The sequence below is a fragment of the Chanodichthys erythropterus genome, chromosome 11 (genome assembly GCF_024489055.1).
Source record: "Chanodichthys erythropterus isolate Z2021 chromosome 11, ASM2448905v1, whole genome shotgun sequence".
In the NCBI taxonomy this organism is placed as follows: domain Eukaryota; kingdom Metazoa; phylum Chordata; class Actinopteri; order Cypriniformes; family Xenocyprididae; genus Chanodichthys; species Chanodichthys erythropterus.
In genome coordinates this window covers 25,698,532-25,718,418 of record NC_090231.1, presented here as the reverse complement: position 1 = coordinate 25,718,418, position 19,887 = coordinate 25,698,532, and the positions used below count along the sequence as shown (strand labels likewise).

The 19,887-nt window shown below is 38.3% G+C and overlaps 2 protein-coding genes across 4 annotated transcripts; one reads left to right on the top strand and one right to left on the bottom strand.

Annotated features, from left to right (window-relative positions):
* Positions 1 to 12: 12 nt before the first annotated feature.
* On the bottom strand, positions 13 to 9,800 carry ncf2 (neutrophil cytosolic factor 2). Its single transcript, XM_067402144.1, has 14 exons — positions 9,536 to 9,800; positions 9,257 to 9,339; positions 8,414 to 8,522; positions 8,066 to 8,200; positions 7,387 to 7,494; positions 7,172 to 7,231; positions 6,988 to 7,031; positions 2,780 to 2,921; positions 1,829 to 1,897; positions 1,496 to 1,597; positions 1,156 to 1,307; positions 956 to 1,067; positions 661 to 769; positions 13 to 571 (listed from the first exon to the last, which is right to left on the bottom strand). The coding sequence occupies exons 1-14, from the start codon at positions 9,707 to 9,709 to the stop codon at positions 483 to 485; spliced, it is 1,488 nt and encodes a 495-aa protein (XP_067258245.1). The 5' UTR covers positions 9,710 to 9,800; the 3' UTR covers positions 13 to 482.
* Positions 9,801 to 11,084: 1,284 nt separating this feature from the next.
* garem (GRB2 associated, regulator of MAPK1) lies at positions 11,085 to 19,803 on the top strand. 3 transcript variants are annotated; one of them, XM_067402119.1, is made up of 6 exons: positions 11,085 to 11,441; positions 12,567 to 12,707; positions 13,329 to 13,459; positions 15,732 to 16,904; positions 17,761 to 17,930; positions 18,043 to 19,803. In XM_067402119.1, exons 1-6 carry the CDS (start codon positions 11,321 to 11,323, stop codon positions 18,884 to 18,886), a joined length of 2,580 nt encoding a protein of 859 aa, XP_067258220.1. In that variant the 5' UTR covers positions 11,085 to 11,320; the 3' UTR covers positions 18,887 to 19,803. The 3 variants fall into 3 exon arrangements, with proteins under 3 accessions (XP_067258220.1, XP_067258222.1, XP_067258221.1); XM_067402121.1 differs by lacking the exons at positions 11,085 to 11,441; positions 12,567 to 12,707 and adding an exon at positions 14,593 to 14,690; XM_067402120.1 differs by lacking the exons at positions 11,085 to 11,441; positions 12,567 to 12,707 and having other exon boundaries at positions 13,334 to 14,690.
* Positions 19,804 to 19,887: the final 84 nt, after the last annotated feature.

The window sequence follows — 19,887 nt, the reverse complement described above, 5'->3', positions numbered from 1 at the left end:
TGTCACATAAATCAAAGGACTACTTTCACACTCATATCACATGAATCACATCAGTATATTGAAGAGGATTTAATTGTCAGTAATAATACATCTTTTGGGGATATGTTTTAAGTCTCTTGATAATGCAAGTGTTTCTTTTGCTGTTGGTCAAATATCAAGGAAGGTAAATATAATAATGTTTGTTAAATACATGAGTATGAAGTTCTATTGTGCTACCAATACGGTAGCAAGCTATAGAAAGCAAATTGAATAATAGAAGAAAAATGTAACGGCTGTAAAATGTGCTTTAATGTTGTCTTTTTTTATGTTATTCAAAGAATAAAACTCATCTTTCTGCCTTTATCAAAATATGACATCAATATGTTATGATGTGTAGTATGACGTACTACACAAACAAAGCGGGATATAAAGATTAGTTTAACGATATACATGTTAAAAAAAAATAAGCATGCCAAATATGTGTAAATCAACATTCAATCACATTACTGATCCCCATTAAGTGCTTTAACAAAGGTTGATGGGAATATGCCAATCTTCCCGTTGCATTGACCCTCAAGCCACTCGTCATTGACTGAAAATGAAAGAAAAATCAGAAATTCATCTCAAGAATGCCTTATTTCATTCTGTATTTTATGTCCATATTAGTGAATTACTTCCTACCTTTTGAGAGAATTGTGATGATGTTTCCCTGTTTGAAAACCAAATCTTCTGGGGTAGTAGAGTCATAAGAGTAAAGAGCTACTACTTTCTCATGTGGCACACGTTTATCCTTTCAGACAGCAGTTTTGGGAAGGGCCAGAAAAGAAATTTTGGGGTAAAAGAAATGTAAGACAAAGCTGTCTTATTTTGATAATACTTTTTGTAAGGTATAGTGACTTAGCAGTTATATATAAGCTATATTATGCTGTCATTTGATCCTGTGTGAGAGTAGAGAAGTCAAGCTGTTGTACTTTACCTCTGTCACTGAACACCACAGCGTAAGACGGCCATCCTTCACACTATTCCATACAGCCTCCATTTCAGAGTCCTCAATAATCACTCTCTCATCCGAGCCTTCCTTGGCATAACTGAAAGGTACATTACAACTACATTTTTACCCCCCTGAAATATTATAATACATTGCTGGGAATGTTACAACTGATATAGGCTAGTTACCGTAAAGTTAACGTTGATGCAGGCAGCTTAAGTTTAGAGCTGATCATCTGAAGAATGAACTCATATGGTTGTCCAGGTGCAATACTGATTGCTATGGTGAACTGAAAGTGTACTTTCACAATGCAGCCTGAGAATTCACTAGTGTTACTAGTCTGTAAGGAACATAGTGGAGCTTGATCAATAATTATATTAATAATAATCAATCTGCCACAAACAATATGCCTATATCTAAAAAATTTTTTTGATATGTAATGTAAGAATTGTTTGATAGTTAATGTTAGTTGATTTCAGGTTACAGTTAATAGACTGTGATTAAGTTGTATGTAATGAAATACTGAACCTCTGCATTCACAGTTTTCAGGCCTTCTGTACCCACTGGTCTACTAGGTGGCGCTCTTCTTGGTGGAGCTGGTATTTCATCATTTACATTTACTGTTTCAATCTATAAGAGGTTGACAGTTTTTATAATGTGGGACAAAAAAGTATTTTGCTCATGAGTAGCTTCTGGAGGACAGCATCAGCTAACATGGATCTCAACTACAACATCTAAGGTGTGGTTTGAGTTTTAAATCTATATACAATTAATCTCTGTGCACCTGTATTTTGGTATTTACGCCAACATAGTATCTTTTGCTGTTCTGGAATACTGCATATTTGTTCAAAAGGCAATTACCTGCACTGGTTTTGATGTCATTGTAACAATATCCAATGGTTCGAGGAAATTATAAGGTACAAGACCTCGCTGAAAATAGTCAGAAAACAAACAAAAAAATTAAACAAAATAGGGCATTGAACATACACTCACCGGACTTTATTAGGTGCATCTTGCTAGTACTGGGTTGGACCCTTTTGCATTTAGAACTGCCTTAATTCTTGGAGGCATAGATTCAACAAGGTGCTGGAAACATTCCTCAGAGATTTTGGCCCATATTGACATGATAATATACATGCAACACGCAACATCCATGATGTCAATCTCCTGTTCCACCACATCACAATAGTGCTCTATTGGATTGAGATCTCGTATTTAGTGAAGTCATTATCATGTCCAAGAAACCAGTTTGAGATGATCTGAGCTTTGTGACACGGTGTGTTGTCCTGCTGGAAGTAGACATCAGAAAATGGGTGTACTGTGTTCATAAAGGGATGGACAACAACAACCATGCCATGTTCAAAGTCGCTTAAAGGTGCTCTAAGCGGTCATGCGTTTTTAGGCCAAAACATTTTTTGTCACATACAGCAAAGCAAACATCTCCTCACTATCCACTAGCTTCCTGTCCCCTGAACACACGGAGGAGGAGGAGGGAGGGTCTGGCTAGCCTCTATTTTGTTTGACAACACTTCGAACGTCAACAGGACGTTACTCCACCCAGGATCGCTTAGAGCACCTTTAAATCACCTTTCCTATTCTGATGCTCAGTTTGAACTTCAGAAAATAATCTTGACCATGTCTACAAGCCTAAATGCATTAATGAGCAGTTGAACAGGTGTACCTATTAAAATGGCCGGTGAGTATATGTTGATTCCCTTAGCATGCCACTGGAATGTTCTTTTGACATTAAACTCCAGCTCTCATGTCAGTTCTCATTGCACTGCCCTCTATGATAATTTACCAAAAATGTACCTTCTCATTGAAAACAACAGATGCCCAGTTGTCTGCTCCTTTCTGAAGAACAAAGACAATGTTTCCAGGCAACACAGCCAGCTCTTCTTTGGTCTCAGGAAAAAACTCATAGAGAACAGTGTGCGGCTCACCTTCAAATACCCTGTTGATTATATAATATTTACATTTACGGTCTTAAATGGATAGTTCATCATTTACTCACCCTCAAGTTGTTCTAAACCTAGTGGTCAAATTGTAAAAAAAAATAAAGGGGGATTGGAGTGACCACCAGACTCTCTCTCTCACGCGCACACACACACACACACACACACACAATCCATCCCTTTATATAGGATGGGCTACCTAAAATGGTGGCTTTTCTGAGGGCACTGAAGTGTTTAATCATTATCAACATATATTTTTACCAAAAATAACTCTATAAATGAGTTCCAAATGACACTTCCCAGATAGCAACTTTGTGTCGGCCTAAATTTGCCATGCGTGGTAAGATGATCTGGGCCACGTGTGGCGTGGAGTGATGGCACTTGGGCGGACCTCTCCTGTTTGCCAGATCCGAGCCACAAGCAGGTCATAGCAATGCCATATGTCAGCCAAGAGCAAAGAAATAAACCAGAACTGCACCTTATCTGAGCCACAAAATGAACTGAAGTTAAAGAAGACAATAAATCTCAGCAGAGGAGGATTAAACAACTCCACAAACAGCATTACAGCTTCACAGATTACTAACCAGATTGACTTCATTTCTGTCATTCATCTACAGAAGTTCTTTATTGAGAATCGACAGAAGTTTAACGCTCATGTTTGTTTCAGTTGAAGTCACTGTAATGGTGATTGGTGTTTCCATTAGTTGGGCTCTTAAATCTTATAATATGTTTGTATTCTCTGGCTGCTGTGACAGTGTGTTTGTCAAACACCTTTGCAGTAGCAAAAAGCCGAAACGAGCTCGGATGATGATTTTTAGCCATTTATGGTTTTATAATCATTGTGAAATAGCCTGAATCACTGGTGTCATTTGAATTGTGTTTTGCAATTCAGATATGAGCAATCAGCACATGAATCTCAACGATGGTGACAACAAAATATTCAGACAATCAGATCAACTCTTGACATCACAAAAGTGACAGAACTAAAAGACTAAACGACAGAACAAAAAACACAGCAAAAAATAAAAGCTTACAGTTAGAATTTAAAAAATGAATAAAAATAGAACAATTCAGCTGCATAATTTATTCATGCTGTGATGCATGCTGGGAGTTTTGTACTATTGTTCACAGCATTGCGGCATGACACTTTTGATTGTCACCATTGTTGAGATTCATGTGCCGATCCTTGATGTCTTTGTGTGTCATCTTAGAATAATAAACCAAGTAGAGTGGATCCCAGTTTATATATGCATGGGAGACTTCCTGAGAAACTAGGATGTTGAGGGAAAAGGATTCTAATGCCCCAGAATAATCACAATAAGGTGTGTAACCCTGCTGTAAAACAGTCTATACAGCACATTACATACTGCTTAATGCCCCAGTAGAGTTGCTATAGACTGCACTGAATAAAGGGTGTAACCCTGGGGCAAAAACAATTCCTCATTTGCATGAATCCATGTGAATGGGGATTTTCGATAACATTATCACCTGTGCAAAGATTTTTTTTTTTCTATTTTTAGTACATCTTTATCATCTAAACATACCTTCCCTTGATTTCACAGACAAGGCTTAAGCTAATAATACTAAAATGTATGTTTGAGCTGATTTAACCGAAAGTAACTTGCACTGACATACTTTACAATAGGTCAGTGAACATGATTTCACCAAGTACAACATGTTCCTGGATCAGCATCTTTGTTGATCCTGGAACAACATTCCAATCAACCAGATCAGATCTGAGGGACAAGTTTACCATTTATGTCAAGTATGTAGGCTTACAACCTAGGTTATGGTGCTTCCACAAAAGTGTTATTCAGCTATCATTTTCCTCTGATTTTAGGGATACGTTATGGGTAGAGTTAGGTTTAGGGGTTGGGAAAAGCTTAGGACTAAATGTTCGGATAGAAATGTTGTTCCAGGATCAACAAAATGCAAAATCACGGTGACCAAATATGTCATTGCCATTGTTTTGTGTCAAGATGCACACCAGTAATGTTTTTTTTCTAGTGAATTTTTATAAAAACTACTTATATGTCCTAATTGAATCCTGGCTTAGACTAAGCCCTGTCTGTGAAACCGGGCCCTTTAGTGTTAGTTTTTCTCTTGCTGCTGAAATTGTGTTAGCTGACTGAAATGTGGAAAATGTGGTCAGGTGATGTTGAAAACTTGATGAAGTGGTTGTGTCATCGTCTAGTGGTCTAATTGTTTTTTGATTTTGTTTTTTTGATCATGTAGATGTAATGCAGTTAATTTCAACTTAATAATAGTCTTTTAATGCACTGTGGCATGAAGCATGTCACCATTGTTGAGATTTACATTTCTACGTAGAGGGTCTATGATTAGAAAGCTGTTTGGGAAGTCTTGCAGTGGTCAACCTGAAGCTTTCATCTGCACACCCACTGAAGCTAAGCAGAGTTGAGCCCAGTCTATATCTGGATGGGAGACCTCCTGAGAGACTGGGTTATAAACTGTACTGAAAAAAGTGTTAAAATAAACCCCAGAAAATAAGGGGTGTAATCCTGGGACAAAAATAATTCCTACATTATATCACATACCACGCAGTTAGTTAGTTTCCCATCACAAGTGATATAGGACTTTAATTAGTTCTCACAAGGGAAGGTGAGCATGCTAAAAAAAAAAAGAACGACATCTCGTAATTGAACATAACCAACCAACATTAATATCTACAAAACTGACCATCATTGAGATCTTGTAATCAAATAAAACAGACTGTCATTGAGATTTTGTAAAGAAAAATTGAGATCTCATCACAGAATAAAACCGACTGTCATTGAAATGTCTCAATGGAACAAAACTGTCCGTCTTTGAAATCTTTCAAAGGAACAAAATTAACCATCATTGAAATCTTACAACAAAACAAAGCTGGCCATCATTGAAAACTGACAGCCACTGAAATCTCGTAACCAAATAAAACCGAATGAATACAGCCAAATTCGAATTATTACTGCTGTAGTCAAAAACTCTCCCAACTGCTTTGCAACCAGATGCTTTAGCTTAGTTTGGCTACCTGAAATTAAGGAAAGTACTAGAGATATATTTCATTATTTTATTTCAAATTCTATTGTATTAATATTCTTTTTGGCTGTGTCAAGACTACATCTCTTAAAACAGAGCGCTCTGGTTATCATTTCAGTAATGTTTAATATTCTGGCAAAGCATACATTAATCTTTGCATTTGTTTATTTCAAAGATGTCAGGGAAAAAGGGTCAGCCCCCTAAAAAGTTTGCCAGATCAGAGGAGGAGGAGGCAGAGACGATGGAGAAGACAGTAAGGGAGACAGTTGGGGAGAAAGTAGACGAAACCATAGAGGAGACAGTGGACAGCCACCAGGTGTACATTTAAAAGTGAGTGGTCAACCAAATGGCCATTCATTACCGTAGGCACCACCAGCTCCTACTACTGGTGTTCAATTTGCAGACAGGAGAACTCATGTGCCCATCAACGTGTAACATATGTGAACAGGCATATATAAAACGTAAAGGGCATCAGGCCAAAGAACAGGCACTTCAGTCAACGAGCAGCATCATTTCTATTTGTGCTGGTCAATTATGAACAATAGGTAAAATTGAACTACTAACAAAAACTTGAGAGAAGTGGGAGGGGCTGAATGGCCGCTGCTGCAAATATATGAGTGGCTCCTTCCCTAACAGATGTAATCTCACTCAAACTTTTGATAAAACTTGAGAGCCCTGCTAAACCTGTATACATTTCTTCTGCTGAACACATATGAAAACATTTAGATGAATGTGGGTAACCAAACAGTTCCTGGTAGACACTGACTTTTGGAAGTCAGTGGCTACCGTCAACTGTTTGGTTACCCACATTCATCTAAATGTTTTCATATGTGTTCAGCAGAAGAAAGAAATTCATACAGGTTTGGAACTTGAGGGTGAGTAAATGATGACAGGATTTTCACTTGATATACACACAACAAAACAACACCAAAACTCCACAAAATGTATATACGTATATTTAAGTTTTAGAGAGTTCGAGGTTAATATGCTTTAAATAATGTTCTTCATTTTGAACATGACTAGTTTTACCTTAGTACTTCTGGGACTTTTGGTGTAGATGGAACATTGTCAACCTAAACAATAGACAAATTATGTGGTCATTAAAATAACGGTTTTGAGCATTAAAATTTATATTCAAACCTCTCTCTGTTATTCTTAATTCATACCACTGTTAACTTACTTACTCGACTCACTTGTTAACAACACTACTTACTTGAGGCTGAAGTGGAGCAAAACCAGAAAACTCATCTGAGGGTACAATAGAAGATACAACCTATGGAAAAAAAAAAATAAATAAAATAAAAAACAGTAGTCTTAATCAGTTCTGTCTAATTTAATGGCCAAATAGAAAAAGGGATAGTTTCAGTAACTGGACATAAGTTTTAGTGATTGCACATTGTATTAATTTGATAATAGGGTGGTGGGTACCTTGGCTTTTCCAAGATAGTCCCTTTTCTCTAGCTCTGCCACATAGTGCTTATTGGGTTTGAATAGCAGCCCTGCTCGAATCTCTATCAGAGGAAAGAGCTTCTGCTTCTGGAAAGAGGAAATCACAATATGTAGACATTTTAAAACAACGCATCAAGACAACCACAGCATACAATTCATGCTGTGTTGTACTATGCTCATCAGTGTAATAAAACGTTTTTTTTTCTGATGCAACAGTTTTAAAAATATGTAATTTTAATTTGTAATTAAGATGCCTACAAAGAATGACACATTCACAGTGATGAATCATGACTTCATCTGTCTTGTGAATTTTGACCTTCCTTCATCTTACACAACTTCCCACAAATACTAACTAGAACCATTAATTATGCAACGGCAAATTTGACCAATTTTTAGAAACTTAGAAACTGCAATATGTTACAAAAGAACAACAAAACATATAAGATCATGCATTTAGATTTGAGATAAAACTTAACAACTAGCTTTATATCATTGTGAAAAAAAGGTGCATTCAGTGTGCAATTTATTCAGTTCATCCATTTAGGGTGGCAACTTTATAAATTTGCATTTCTGTCAGTAATTTTCTTTTTTAATTTGAATTTTGGTTAAGATAATAATACTGATAAATGTTAAGTGGAAAACTTTAGCAGTTACAGACCAGTATGGCATCCAGAGCATGGTCAATATGGCTGAATTTGGCGTCTGCCCTCAGGTTCAGAGCAGTTAGTAGGTTCTCTTGAGCTCCCTCCCATTTTCCCAACTGAGCCTGTACCAGCCCTATGTTGTGTAGCACCTAAATGTTGCATGGGACAAAACAACTGCATCAGAGAATGGACTGGGAGCTTGTTGATTCGACTTTTGAGTTCAGCTTTAGCATTATGGGGGAGAGCCTTGCCAACACCCATAAAGTCATGTTAAATACTTTACATGTTAAGTCATCAAGTTAATCACTTGGTTCTAAGATTCTATGCACATTGTTCAATGCATAGCACAACTTTTGTCTTACCTCACAAGCATACAGTTTATATCTCAATCCCAAAGGTTTGTAATCTATTAGTTGATTTCCTCTTAACTGCTTAAATGCCTGTTGGAAGTCTAGAAGAGACTCTTCAAACCTGTAGATACAATTATGAACATTTTAATTAAGTGTCAGGACATTTCATCAAGAGAAACAGAATGTGGTGGGTTGTCCCTTATGCAAAGAAAATATATTTTCTTATATATTAACGATCACTATATATATATATATATATATATATATATATATATATATATATATATATATATATATATATATATATATATATATATATACACTCAATTATGTGGAAAATACATACTGTGATATCCATGTATTTTTATTTATATAGAGAACATAAAGCACAAATCTCATTTTCCACCTACCATGACTTTAACAAGACATCCAATTGTCCAAAAATTCAAAACTTTTAATATTTGTTTTCAGTAAACACTTTTTTCTTATATACTGTACAATTGCACATATTTCCATATATGAAGTGTGTAACTATACAAACAATAAAGTGAAAAAATGTAAACCCAAGTGTTAACTCAAGAGAAATTCCTATATTCATTCCTATATATATACTTTTTTATATGTATCAATACTGTATATAGCCATACACGGTCAATGCATACATTGCAGTATATTGAAAATATGAACTGGTTTCCCATTTATGGAAATGTATTATTTAATATATTGCATTATCTTTTCCAGTATATTCCCATATATTACTGTTTTGTATGGAGTTGTCCCCTCTTTTGAACTACAATAAAAGCATACAATATTTCTTAATTTCCTAAATTCAAGAAGAGATGGTAAAGGCCTTACTTTTCCTTTTTGTAGAATGTAACTCCTCTCTGAAAAAAGGCCACAGCCAGGTGTTCATCTTTGCCAATACTTCCATCAAATGCCTTAAGATGTATAACAGAAATAAAAGTTCCCCATAAAGAGTGAAACCACTTTTACTTCCTTTTTTTTTTTACAGCCACAAACGTTTTTTTTTTTAAAGTAGCAAAACATTTTCAAATCATAATTCAAAGATCAATAGTATTCTAATTTCTGTTTTCTTAAGTAGTATAAAGCACTGAATCTGCACGGTAACTGTACCTTTTCAGCTTCATCTAACTCACTGTTGTTCAAATAAAGACAGCCAATGTTGAAGGCGATCTTGGAGTTTTTCTCCTCGATGTTGAGGAATATCCTGAGAGCAGAGTCTGGATCTCTTTGCTCCACACAAGCCACGGCCTCATCCCACTGACGGAGGGTGCTTACAAATGACATGCTCCCTACTATTAGCAATGAACAAATGAACGCTGTTCTTCTGTGCTATGAGCCCAGCAGAGGAAATCTGAAAGTTCTTAGAGAACAAGCCCATCCCCTGCTCTCAGAGAGAGGAAGTGTTCAGCTTCACATGTCATTTGCTTCTTTATTTGTTGTTTCCTCACTTGCCATTTGAGTAAGTTCACTTTTTTTTCACTTTTGCGTTAGTAAGGCATAATTATGAATAAATTAATCTAACAAAAGGTAGCAGGCTCTTATTTTGTTATTTAGTTATGCTTTTAAGTGTGAAGCATGTTTTCTCTCTGTGGCATCATGGTACATTGATTGTATCAGATGGTAATAACTCATTAAAAAAATTATTAGCATGATACCATGTTATCATAATAATGATATACATACATACATATCAGTGGCTCATGCTTTCAGTCCATTTTAAGTTTGATTTTGACGTGACATAAAGCGGTGATATCTATCTGGGTGATCTGTTTACTTTTCAATTAGTCTTCCCATTGACACCATCATTTGTTCATTCAAACTGATGAGCGGAACGTGCAGGTAAACAAGAGGCGGGATTTATCGCACAAACCAATCATAACCAATTACATCCAATCACAGAGTGATGGAGACATTGCCTCCTCTCACATGACTTTCCCCCATTCATTCTCAATTACCCCCCACAAAACCCACCGCACACCGGGGGTCTGATGATTTTCTATGGTTTTCTATGAGAGCAAAGGGAGGCATGACTCCTGCTGTAGCTTTACCTGCGGGTGTCGCTGTTGGGCAGTGTTCCTTAAGAAATACGAGTGACTTGCACTCTTTTTAATGTCATAATTTGTAATATTTGTGTTGTTTTATATGTAATATGGATTATTTTCTCATCCTATTTTTTTTTAGGAGGCACTGCCTCCCTTGCCTCCTCGAAGGAAATGCCCATGATACATATATACCATACCAAGAACATGATCTTTTTTGTTTGTTATTTTGGAGTCCAGTTAAGAGAAGTGCACTATTATGAAAACATTTTATTTGAAATATTTGAAAAGTTAGTCTGTAGAGATTTAGGTAGTGTGGAGTGTCTGTTTTTTCATTTCCAAACAGCCCTTGAAATTATTTTGAATCTATACATTTTTCAAAAATAATAAAATTAAAATAAAATTAAAAATACCCAAAACGGTCTGTTAAATATACGTTTGTGATGCCCTTGAATTATTATTTTTTTCATGTAGCTTAGTTACTATTGCATCCTTGTTTGTATTCATGTTGTTTGTTGAATGTTTTAAGAGCCTACTGAATTGTTTTGTATTTTTTTTTTTTATAATTCAATTTAAAAACCTCAAGGTACAACCATTGGCGCTGGTTGTCCGAGCAACCGCTGGAGCTACTGGGAAGAGGAAATAGCCACTCCAGCTCTGAGTTCGCTACGGTATGTGATACATGGCATTTCCTGTCAGTGTAAATAGACAGTCGGCTGACATGGCATCACTTACAATCCACGACTGCCTTTGAGTCAACAAAAGGACATCTAACGAAGCTTTCTCCATGAAAGAGCCGTTCTTCACTGCAGATGCATGCTGCGGTGGGTTAACGTGCTGATGTTAGCAAGCTAACATGGACCTTGGATCAATGCTGTACAACAGTTTGAAAGATGTAACGTGGAGTACGACGACACTACCTTTGGACAGACTTGTTAGTGCCTACAGACTACCACAGATCGTGAATTTGGACAGCGGTAAGATTTGTCCTGAGTTGTGTTGGTGTTGTGTGCAACAGCGACAGCTGCGCGTGGGCGGGCGCGCTCCAGTGGAATTCCAATAATTAGCCGCTTCGCGCGCTAGGCTAACGAGAGCCTACACTCCATTAACACACACAGCGGTATGCCTTTAAACCGGGGTCTCTACCGACATCGTGGACACAGTCGACATTAAAAGTGATGCATGTTTGGTTGTTCTGAATCAGTTAAAGACCAAACAACCAAATAAAACGCGGAAAAGAGAGGCATGGATGTTAGCAGGCTAACGCAAATTAGCCAGAGGCCAGAGAGTTAAAAAAAAATTGCATGCAGTCAAACACCGACCTTATAACGTTTAATTTTTATTATCTACTTCAAAACTCCTTGATTTTTCGAACTAGACCACAATCCCCGCAACTTCCTCAATTCTGAAACTTTAGGTGCTTTTTATACTTAAGAAATTAAAATGTGTGAAGCTCTAGTAATAAAGGCTTAATGGATTTGTTTATTTATCAGCGTTTTAAGTGCTTAAAATGTAAACTCTAAATGCTGTTGTGTGTGAGCTGAGCTGAGCTCAGTGCTGTGTGTAAAGATGGAGGAAGTCGTAATATCAGGGGAACTAGATCATTATCGTTATGGGAACTAGGGCATTATAATCAGACTCACTGACTGAACCCTTGTGCGCTCATTGGGTACGACAGAGCTCAAGGCACACACAAGTAACCCATCTCACCTCTTAGATTAGTTTATGTGAATGCTTTACTTACAGATACTTTTTTGACATTATATAAGCAGAGTAAATTATGACCTTCTTGTTTTTTTCCGCAACAGCTGTTCTTTAGATCAGTTTTATTGTGGACTTAATCCATAAGCACCACCATACCAAGAACATTATTTTTTTTGTTAGTTATTTTGGAGTCCAGTTAAGAGAAGTGCACTACTATGAAAACATTTTATTTGAAATATTTGAAAAGTTAGTCTGTAGAGATTTAGGTAGTGTGGAGTGTAGCACCACTTAAGCAAATTGCTTCTTTGCTGTGATTTTTACTTTTTTAACTTTGACAAAACAAAACATTAGTAAGGTCACTGTTCCACATAGTGATGTCATATTGTGTTTCACCTCAGGGGAATCGGTGGAAGGGCTGAGAGAAAATGACTACCTCTTGATTCATTCATGCCGGCAGTGGACCACAATTACCGCCCATAGCCTAGAGGAGGGCCATTATGTCATCGGACCGAAAATCGAGATCCCTGTCCATTATGAGGGTAAGCCACTCAGTTGTTGTAGTGCAGCATGAAGAAACGTCTTGTTCTTTCTCACACCTTATGTGTATTTCCATAAGTAAGTGAAAGGAAATAAAAGTTAGTCTCCTAGGATACACTGTTTTATTGCTACTTATTAAAACAGAATGCTGTTGTATTTCTCATCTGCTTTTAGTTGGGTGTTCATTAGCTAATTGGTCTCTTCATATTGACATTCCTCTTGCTATGGAGAGGGTCAGTTGGCCACTTAAAGGAAACAAGACCTTCATCTGAATTACAAAACCCTGGATTTGGTTCATATAGATCTATTTTCCTACTTCTTTCACTTTTGCAGTGTTTTGACCTGTATATAATTTGTCAAAATATTATTTCAGTTCAAGGAATAAAAAATGAACAGTTGTATCAATTAATTATATTCAAATCTAAATGGGAGTTGTTTGATATGCCCAAATTGATTTAATTTATTTTTTCACTTTAAGTGGAAATGTCCTGGCAACTTGAAATCCAATCTATTTGAAATTATATATTGTATGTTTATGTTACTGAAACAATGAACATATTGACACCGTACTAATGCTGCTTTATCATTGTCATGATGTTCCATAATTCCTCTGTATGTCTCAGGCCAGTTTAAGCTGCTGGAGCAGGACAGGGACATCAAGGAGCCTGTGCAGTACTTCAACAGCGTGGAGGAAGTGGCCAAAGCATTCCCTGAGCGAGTTTATGTCATGGAGGAAATAACCTTCAATGTCAAGGTCTGGTTTTTTGCTCATGGCAGCCACTAGCTACATTTACATGGACACTTTTTGTTATTTTAGTTGCAATTAAATCATCCTGATTGTTAAATCCAAACGTAGTGTTAACATGAACGCTAAATAAAGTGATCGGGTTGAAGTTACAAGCTTTAAATCGGAATTGAAGTTTTTTTTTTTTTTTACATGCACACACTGCACGAATATACAGGGTTTTCCACTGTTTGAGCATACTATTCTACTAAATTTCTTCTTTTCTTTGTTTTAAAGAGAAGACTTAAAGGTGGTTAAGAGGATGTTTTGTTTTATACATTTTTGCAATATTACTTGAAACTGTCTTTACTAACTGATAATAGACTATTTATTAGGTGCACTGAAAGTAATAATATTAATATACATCATCTGTGCATGAGGTAGGGCCTTAAAAACATCAGCCAATCGTTTATGCGATCATCGCGTAAACGATTGGCCCTCTGGCTTGTCAATCACTGCTGTGACGTTCCTTGTGAGAGACGAGCGCGGCTGCGTGCTCCAGTAACTTTCCACACTCTACATGCGCTGCATGCAATGTTTTTGTCAGGAAACAGGAGTAACAACTGCAGATTATGAGTTACCTGCGGTGGGTCCGACATAATGAATCCACTAAGTGTGTGCGCGGCTTAGCGATTGTAAGGCCGATTATGAATGTAAATTGATACTTATGACTGATCGTGCTCAAACGCGTCCAGTCGGAGCCAGTTGTGTTCAGTCTGTGATTACAGTCGGTGTTCAAATTCCATGTGAAAGTATATAAATCTGCTTCAGCAACAGGAAACTATCGCTGTATGTTGAGCAAGTCAGAATGTTTTAGCTAGTCGTAAAATGTGTGCCCGGCTTAATAACACAGCGAATGCCGGTGGTAAACAAACACTCGTGCACGAGTTTTGGGAGGCGTTCACTTGAAATGAGCTGTGAAGGAGGGGGATTGTTCTTCTGCATGCGCTCATTTCAAAAACTCAGTCGACGAAAACATCCTCTGTACCACCTTTAATATCTATATTGTGTCCTAATTACGAGACAGTGAGCACATGAACCGTTGTCGTGCTGCTTATATATATATTAAGCAGTTAAACACCCCTTCCTGCACCCAAAACAAGGTGTCTGTGGATGAAAGTCCGATTTCCTGCTCCACTTCACAGACGATGAGTGAAAGGAGAATTTTAGAATGACACTTCATTCAACAACAACAACAACAGTATGTCCCTTATGTCATACGTCATTGCACCATTTCTATGTCATTTCACATGCGCAGTACTTTCCAGTTTCAGTTTTAAAGTGTTTACATGTCCTCTTGATCGGATTAGAAGTTTTAAACCACCCCTTACAACCCGAATGAAATTGTAATCATATTTGGCCAATTCATTCCGATTGACGTGGTTAGATGTGACATTTTCATTCGGACTGTGCTAGTCGGATTACAGTCGGATTATTTGGGTCCATGTAAACGCAGCTACTCTTTTTGATTTAGATCTTTATCCAAATGGATTCTCAGGCATTGTATTTGTAATTTGAAATGTATATCTGTTCAACATTGATTAGTCTTAATTTTGAACGCTTAGCTCACACAAAAATAAAAATTCTGTCAATAATTACTCACCCTCATGTTGTTCCAAACCCGCAAGACCTTTGTATCAGTCCCCTACGCAGTAAGCACAGTGCAGCGCTTCCGGGTTCTACACCAGAACGGCGAATAATTATTGGCCAGCTCCTGCGTCAGCATCACGGCCATGTGTCGTGAACCGCGTCGGCCAATACTGAGCTGGCGTTCTGACGTAGAACCAGGAAGCACTGCACTGTGCTTACTGCTTCAACTGAGTAGGAGACTGACTGGGAAGAGAAGAGATTGTTGAATATTGTTGTTATTTTTGTTTTGTTTTTGCACACAAAAAGTATTCTCGTCGCTTCATAAAATTAAGGTTGAACCACTGCAGTCATGTCGACTGTTTTAACGATTCTTTAGTACCTTTCTGGCCCTTGACAGTGGTAATTAATTTGTCTATGGAGGAGTCAGAAAGCTCTCAGGTTTCTTCATCAAAAATATCTTAATTTGTGTTCCAAAGAGGACCGAAGGTCTTATGGGGTTTGGAACGCCATGAGGGTGAGTAATTCATGACATAATTGTCATTTTTGGGTGAACTAACCCTTTAAGATTTGCGGCAGTCAAAGGTCTTCTGGCTGACTAGCATTATTTGACTATTTTTTTTCTGTGATCTGTTCAAATTGCTTTTTCTCCTAGATGGCATCAGGAGAATCCAATGAGGACACTGAAGTCTACAACATCACACTTAGCACTGGGGATGAGCTGACACTAATGGGCCAGGCTGAGATCCTCTATGCCAAAACATCGCGAGAAAAATCACGTTTCAACACTATCTTCAAGCGCATCGGCAAGCTTAACTCCATCAGTAAGCTTGGCCGTGGAAAGATGCCCTGCCTTATCTGCATGAACCACCGCACCAATGAGAGCATCAGCCTGCCTTTCCAGTGCCGCGGTCGCTTCAGTACCTGCTCCCCACTTGAGCTGCAGATGCAGGAAGGTGAACACACTATTCGCACAATCGTGGAGAAGACCAGGTTACCTGTGAATGTCATGGTGCCCAGCAGCCCGCCACGTAATCCGCATGACCTCCATTTGATCCGCGAAGGCCATCGCTATAAGCTTGTCAACATCCAGACTAAGACAGTGGTGGTGTGTTGCGTGTTACGTTCGAACAAAATACTGCCAGTGCACTTCCCCTTGCACGTGTCTACAGCACTGCCACGTTTACTGGTGCCTGAAGGGCTGCTTCAAGGAGAAGCCTGGCTGGAGACAGTGGTCCACCGCTGGTTTGCTTACTGCCAGGAGCAGTTCGACATTGACGACTACTCTAGGGCAGTCCGTGACGTGCGGGTAGACTGGATTGAGGACGGAAAGAGCCCCAAAAGTAGCATCTGTGGTACAGGAATCTGCAACAGCAGTGGAAGCGGGAGCAATGGCTGCCCCTCACATGTGCATTTGCCAAGCTCTCTAAGCTCAGCCCGAGATGAGCTGACACAGTCATTTCATCGCCTGTCTGTCTGTGTCTACGGAAACAATCTCCATGGGAACAGCGAGGTGAATCTTCAGGGTTGCGTTAGCTTATGTGGAGATTGTGGGCCAGCAGAACCACCGGATGCAGATTATCTGTTTCCTGAACTGCTGGAGAGTTCTTCAGGCTCCCTTAAACCAGATGTGCCATACGAGGAGCTTTGGATGGATCATATTAAGAATCCCGGACCTGTGCTAGACCACACTGAGGGTGTCCGGGGAAACTCTACGGTCTCTGGCTGCACGACTGTACTGCCATTCTCCACAGCAGGTCCTACAAGTGCACTGCTTGGCACAGATGTCAATCTACCTCCACCTCCGGTGCCTCCAAAGTCTGAAGCTGTGAGTTCATTTTTACTAGTTTAATCTTAAGTCTATTTAAAAAATTATTTTTACTCAACATTTGCACAAATCTATGCTGTTGTAAAAACGTTTGGTCAAAAATGTTTTTGTTTGTTTGTTTGTTTCTTTTGTTCATGATCATGTGAATACTGGAATAATGGCTGCTGAAAATTCAGCTTCGCCCAGGAATAAATGACATTTTAAAATGTATTCATATAGAAAACATTAAATAGGAATGGTATTTCACAATATTAATGTTTTTACTGTATTTTTGATCAAATAAATGTAGCTTTGGGGGCATGAGAGACTTCTTTCAAAAACATTTAAAGAATTTTAACCATAGTGTATATTATTTTTGATAACCTGTAAAAAATATCTGGGTTCAGATGGTCATGTAAGGCAATGTAGAGTTAAACTTCTTTGCAAGCAATAGTGATTTGTGAGTGAATTGTTCTGTTGAGTCAGTTCTTTTGGTTTAATTTCTAAAAATCCTTATCCAGTAAAACAAAAGACTGGAAAAGTCATTGCTCAAAAAGAGTGAAAATGCTGAATATAAAGCTTACACTTGATACACCTGATCAAACAATCCATGATTTTAAGGCTGTTTGCAGGTTCCACACTCAGAGACAAGGCAAAGTTTATTCTGTGCTTACATAGTGACTTATTTGTATACTCTGTTGGTCATTCAGTGAAGGTCTAATTCTTTTCCAAGTAGGAACAAAGGTTAAAATTTCATGTGTTTTCAAGGCCTTGTTGATAAATTTGCAGTCTGTCTCAAGAAATCTGTATCTGTTCACTCCCCTAATAATATAATTGTAATATTCACATTTTAGAGCCCTTTTTTTTTTTTTTGCAGGTGAAGGAGGAGTGCCGATTGTTGAATGCTCCACCGATTCCACCAAGGAGCTCCAAGCAGGCAGGCTCAAGCAGTGCCACAGTGCCATACCCTCCTGCCAAGCCACGTCAGGCAGATACCCGCTCCCCAAGCCCAACACTATCCTATTACTCGTCTGGCTTACACAACATGTGAGTTACGCATTGTTTTGATTGACAAATGGACATTAGTTTTTATGAACTGCACTACTTATAATGACTGAACGATCCTCTTCTCCCTTCCCTGTTCTCCATCCCTCAATAGAGGTGGAGAGGGTGAATCACAGAGTGAATCAGATGATCAGAACCATGCATGTTACCCATGTAACTGGATCAGACCAGATGCCAATGAAGGCTCCAAGCCTCTCCCTTGCCTCAGTCCTTCGGTAGATGCCTCTTTCTCCCGCCTTTCCTGGCCTAACGATTTCTGCGTGGGTGACTCGTCTAAAGGTGAGGACTTCACGTCGATTCACTGCAGGAGTTACTCCAGTTATCCTCGGAAGAGGACCCCTGGTACTCCTAAGGCTTGTCCTTCAGGCTTGTTAGACTGGCAAGCAAATTGTGATGGAAGTGCTGTGGCCTCCAAGGCCCAAAAGTTTTCCCAGTCTGCCCAGTTTTGCACCAAGTCCACCAGCTACACCATGGAAATGTGCAGAGACAAATCCACAGAGGAATGTAACACTAATCAAAGCCAGTCCTGCCCTATCTTGCCTCCAAGAACCCCTAAATGTAACGATACAAAGAAAGACGAGTGTGCTATTACAGCCACGGCTGATGTGGATGTTCTGGAACTTGAGTCCAAAAGCTGCTTGCTTGAAAGAGAGCATCACGGCACTACAGATGTGTTCTCCATTTCCTGTCCTGTAGCTACAGGCTTGTCTTGGCAACCACCAAGTAATCTATCAGGTATCTCCATTGAGGAGGTTTCTAAGTCACTACGGTTTATTGGTTTGGCAGATGATGTTGTCTCTTTGTTTGTCCAAGAAAAAATTGATGGAAATTTGCTCCTGCAGCTAACCGAGGAGATTCTGTCAGAAGACTTTAAGCTTAGCAAACTTCAAGTGAAGAAACTCATGCAGTTTATTAATGGCTGGAGGCCAAAAATGTAAGGCTGAACAAGCAAGCCAGTCTAGAGCAAAACATGCAATGTGCTGCAGGGATACAGCAGCAAATATGGGCCTTCAGTATTGCATTAGACAGTTTTGTATCTCAATGCTATGCAGTCTTATAATGATTTTAATAGCCATTCTGTTTAATATATACATGTATATAAATCTATATATTGATTGCTTTGTGTATTAACCTGTACCCATCTCTGTAATCTCTCTGACCTTACGGTACCTGCACAACAGACTTTATTTGCTCGAACCCAAAGCCTTTGAAAAACCTGAAGGTATTCTGACCCAATCCAACTGTGGCCTAAGTTTCTTTTGTTGTTGATCAATAAAGATGATTGACAATCGATTGGGTAATTTCTTTACTTGAACAAATATAACTTTTTGCTTTAGCATATGTAAGGAATAATTGATGACGGGTCGTTGAATTATTCTGCTGATACTACGGTTACCACACCTCAAGACATTTGTCAGGTTTTTGTCCTTAAAATGCTCATGTGTAGGACTAATTTCTTATGCATCTCATTCCATGCCTCTTGCTAATTCCAAAACATCATTTTAGAGCTAATGGAGGCTTGAGCCATTGATAGCAGATTAATGCAGTTAGTTTTTTTTCATCTGCTTACACACAAAATCTTTACTTGTCAATTTCTGAAACCTGACACTCAAACACCAGAACCACACACCAAATCTGCAAAACCGTACACTAATTCTTGGCCTTCGACTCGGTTTTCAATTTCATAAAACGCACAGTTCTCCATGTAACACACAAATCTAACAGGAAGTATCTTGATTTCCTTTTTCAAACACAACCAATGTTTGTCCAACTACACATGGTTGATGTATTTCTTTTCTTTCATATTGTGTAATACTGTATTCACAGCCACAAATGCTTACAGTAAAAAAATAAATAGTTTGGTTTCAATCTTGCTTTCGTGTTTACCTGGAACTTTTCAACATCTCAGATATGTACATAGGAGCTCATGAAAGAAGAG